Source organism: Lissotriton vulgaris, chromosome 12 (assembly GCF_964263255.1).
Source record: "Lissotriton vulgaris chromosome 12, aLisVul1.2, whole genome shotgun sequence".
Lineage (NCBI taxonomy): Eukaryota > Metazoa > Chordata > Amphibia > Caudata > Salamandridae > Lissotriton > Lissotriton vulgaris.
In genome coordinates, this window is record NC_141700.1 from 678,187,807 (window position 1) to 678,192,467 (window position 4,661).

A 4,661-nucleotide genomic window follows, 5' to 3' on the forward strand; every position below is an offset into this window, starting at 1 on the left:
CACAATGTGGAGCTCAGGACTTGTAGATCGCCGGGTCCTTGTTTGACCTCACAGCTGAGCCAGGCTTGGTACGTGCCGTCTACTTCCCTCACTTTGTCTGCCTCAGAGATGGAGATGTGGATGAGTGTAGATTACAGATCGTCCACTTTGGCGCCAATGGAGAGATGTCTCTAGAAGCTCGAAGTGAAGGCATTCCATGTTGTCCTGAGAAACCCTACGTTTTCTCTAATTGGTGTGGTATGGAGAATCATCCGATACTTGTGAAGACAGTTCCCTTTGTATGGACAAGCGATGCTGTATCGGGCAGTCAGTAATACCAATTTAACTCTTCATCTGTATCTTATCCTCGACGAGGCTCACATGGAAAGGACTTTGGAGAGATATACAAGACGTAAACAGATGATTGACAAAACTTTTCTAATAGAGCCGGTGTACTTTGGTTGTTCGTATGCAGTAAAGAGCCAATCGAATTCAAACATTAATCCGAAGAAACTACCATTTGACGGAAGGCGCACAGGTGTAAAGCCGCATTTCTCAGAGATCTACATGAAAGTCCTACAAACTGAGGATGTTGACATCTCTTTAAAGGATAAGCTGAATGGAAAACCAGTGTGGGAAGTCACTGTGAGACCAGTATCTTTCATTCGGAGACACAGGGTGCATCACATCGAAAGAATGGGGAATAGTAGACCGATAATGGAGATCCTTCAGCAGAAGGGCATACTCCAGGATGGAGAGATTCAAGACGTTCTTACAGAAAAGATCAGCAACTCACAGAATTCAAGACTGATTCAGATGGTGGTGAACAAAGGAACTAAGTCTATGAAAGAGTTCCTGCTCGCCCTTTGAAAGAAAAATCCTATGTTATACAATGATCTGCAGCAATCTAACTGATTGGTAAATCAGGTAAGATCGATCTTCTCTTATCCAATGTCAGATAGATCCTTTGTTATACAATCCCCCAGTCCAATCTTCCCGATAGGCAATCGGGATCACAGATACGCCCTTCTTTATCGTGTGCTGTTCGGCAATCACAGACAGATCCTTAGTTATACAGTGAACAAGGGCAATGTCACTGAGAGGGAATCAGAAAACATTGACCCTTTGTTATCAGTCCAATGACCTAGAGCAATCATGGATAGACCCTTTGTTATACATTGACCAAAAGCTGTCTCACTGAGCGGAAATCAGGAAAGATTGAACTGTATGTAGCCATTGACCAGAAGTAATCAAAGATAGACCCTGTGTCAGTGCTTAATTTGTGCCGGTGCTTTGCACCAGCACTTATTTCTCCTGTTTCCATTACAGAAGGTCACTGAGTCATCTTTAAGATCCTTTCACCACTACCTATCTAAGATGGATTGGTTTATTCTACTGTTTGTAAGACTTATATCACGGCCCTCTTTGCTCTATAACTGTAGGTTATCTAAAGCTCTGTTGTTTTTAGGTAAGCCTGGTCATCTATACTTTTTGTACTTCAACTTTGAACCGTTAGAAGTTATAATATGTATGTTTGCTAACACATTCTCATAACGTTCATGAACTGTTTACTGCACAACGTTGTTTGTCTGTTATTTATATATTCTATATTGCTATTGCATAATTTGTCAAATTTGATTGTTTGTTTACCACCTCAACCATGTATGTTCTTTTCTTATAAAGTGCATTGATACCCCCGTGGGTCATGTTCGCGTATATAAAACGTTATAAATAAATAAAATAAATAAATACCTGCTCAATGAAGTGCATGGTGGGACCCTCTGCTGAGGGCGTCACACTGCATTGTTCAATGAAAGTTAACTCATGCCACTTGTTGTACTTGACCTCGGTGCCTGGCCCTTTTATTTCGGCCCTAAAGGCACCCTGCGGTGCAGAGGGACTACATACTCCTTGGACAGGTCCAAGACAATCCTCTGGAGTAATATACCGGGATATCTTACATCAAACCAAAAAGTGATAGTTTTCCCTCCCAGGAAGTGATGTCATCTTTGACCGGATTTCCGCCCTCCCCCCCCCCTTTTCTGGATCCCTCTCCGGAACTGACTTCAGTGTAGGTGTGTCACGTGGCGGTGCAGGATCACATGTGGTGTAACATCACCCGAGGCACGTGCTGATCATGTGCCTGGGTCATTGCTCTTGTGTCTAGGGCTTAGTTACATGTAAAATAGCAACCTTAGCGGTGTGCACAGTGTGTGAGTCTAACAAAGGAAGCCTGGGCATGTTCAGGCAGTCAAAGTCCTGAAGGCTTGACTCTGACAGATTTCAGAGCAGGGAAATACGCAGCCAGCCCCCTGGATGTATGTCTAACCCAAAGGGGCTGGTTAAATGTGTTTTTTGTAAAATAAAAAAGAAGTGTCTTTTGTTAAAACCAACTAGTCAATTTTGAAATGAAGCCCAAACACAGATGTTTGCTCAAAATTGATAAGAAGATGTCAAAGAATAAAGTGACTACACAGTAGACCACACAGTAGCCTACGCATATAATGGTTGAAACATGACACCGGTGAAATGAAACTCGAAACACTCAAACATGTATTTAAGAGCCGATCCAGCCCCAAAATGAGGCCTGTGTATAATTAACATGCTGTAACAAGTATAAAAACCCACCTCAAGAATCATACACACAACCTACATTTGCAAGGAGCTTGGAACTACTTCTTTGAAGTTTTGCGGAGAACAGGGCTACCCCAGGACACCAAGGAGAAAAGCATGGCTCAGAATGGAAGGCATCAAAGTTCTGGTACAAACCATCTTCTACGTCAGGTTAATAACTGGGGTTGTTTTATACGTACATTGTATTGTTTAGCAATGGCTTTGGTTTTACATGTTGTAACTAACCCCATGCAGCATATTGTTAGAGGTTTTGGGTGTTACCGTCAGCCTTTTTGATAACCAAGTGGAGCTCCAGATGTGAATGACTACAACACTGTTTCCATCCAATCTGACCTGTAACACCCCTTGTGAAATGGTAAAATCGAATGTCATGCCAACAATAAGGGATTTATGTAAGTTCAGGGAAGTGTATGGCGTAATTAAAAGATATAGGTTAAGGCATTGTGTTTTATCATTCTGCTTTAGATAAAGTATCTAGTGTTGAGTTCATTAAAGCTAAATAAGCGAGGCAGTTCCATTTGTGGAGTTTGCTGTATACACAGATTTTTTTTAATTGTAGTAAAAGTAGTAGTCATAGCAATAGTGCTATCCTTTACCGTTAATGAAATTATAATTTTATTTTTTTAAAGTGTAGCTCGAACAACATTGAGATAAGAATCGGAAAGTTCCATCTCCTGGCCAATACTGCCACCCAGTGGCATTCTGTTGTATTTAATTTTTAACTAAGGTGGATACAATTTAAGTCCGCGTGTTCTTTTGAAACTGTTGACACAAGAAACTGGTCCAAATCTTTATTCGTAAAAACAGAAATTGGGTTTGATTAATATAATCACTTGATACTTTCGGATGACACTGATTAATTGTTTCCACTGCTATTGGAAAGAAGTTACCAGCAAGGGTGCTGTTACGTGTGTGTGTGTCTTTTTCAGGACAAAGGAAAGCACCGCAGGAGCAGCTGTGACTAGTTGGCGGCCAGGGGCTGCGGCTGCCAGCTTATATTGGTGCAGTACTGGGGGACCCTCAGGAATACTGAGAAGAGCGGGGCTCCGCTCATGAACTATACAACACTGCACAGCAGTGCTTTAAATGAGGAAAAATAAGTGCAGGTACTCATTAAATTGAGCTAAGGGCGTGGGTAGGGGGCGGGGTTAGTGGCAGAGTGAGACATGCTTCCATTTCTAACGATAATGGCATTACTCCTAGTCCTACTCCCTCGCCTTCCTTCAGTACAATTGAGGCCCCGCCTCCCACCCAGACCCACCCCCAGCATAAAAACTCTGCCCGCCCCCACCTCCACCTGTACATAAACAAGCCGAGCTAGCACTCAGTTGAACCGCACCGGGAGGGAGGGAGGGTCCTTGAAGGAAGGCGAGGGAGTAGGACTAGGAGTAATGCCATTATCATTAGAAATGGAAGCATTACCTCCCGTCCCTCCCTCGCCTTCCTTCAGTACAATTGAGGACATAGCAAGCAGAAGAAAACAGGGACGGACAACTGAGTGACAAAGAACACAAAACAGTGCCCAAAACACAGCAGAACAACATCCCTGGCCTCGCAAAGAGGACAAGACCCTGAGGCCCGAACCCCCAAAGGAGGACCCACCCCCACAAGAGGAAGAGCCACCAAGAACGCGGACCGAAACCCACAACCAGTCTCGGACCACAGCGAATAGACAAAGAGACCCCCACCCGGAAGGACTCCACAACCAGCAGGCCCCACAGCAAAAGATGCCGGACAGCCAAACCGAGCAAACGAGACTCCACAGCCAAGAAAGGAGCAGGACAGAACACAGGCAAAAGCAACCCGTGACAGAGCCAAAACGCCGAGCCACCGGAAGGGACAAAGAATGGAGCCGGACCCAAAAGCAACAGAGTCGAACAGCCCAGACAGAAAGGAAACATCCAAAAACAGGGCCCAGAACATCCCCAAGTGCCCCGCAGGGGCGATGGCAACCAAAAAACAAGGCCCAAAGGCAAAAGCCGCAACCCAAGACCCCCAAGGGGCCCAAAGGGAGGACCGGACAGGACATCCAACACCAGCAGCAAAGA

At 44.5% G+C, this 4,661-nt stretch overlaps 1 protein-coding gene across 1 annotated transcript; it reads left to right on the plus strand.

Moving 5' to 3' along the window:
- The first annotated feature begins 291 nt into the window (after positions 1 to 291).
- LOC147677993 (caspase recruitment domain-containing protein 8-like) lies at positions 292 to 849 on the plus strand. The gene has a single exon (XM_086945602.1). The coding sequence runs from the start codon at positions 292 to 294 to the stop codon at positions 847 to 849; it is 558 nt and encodes a 185-aa protein (XP_086801728.1).
- Positions 850 to 4,661: the final 3,812 nt, after the last annotated feature.

Coding starts and splice junctions, on each gene's coding strand:
- LOC147677993 (XM_086945602.1), top strand. CDS start 292: ATGCTGTATCGGGCAGTCAGTAATACCAATTTAACTCTTCATCTGTAT.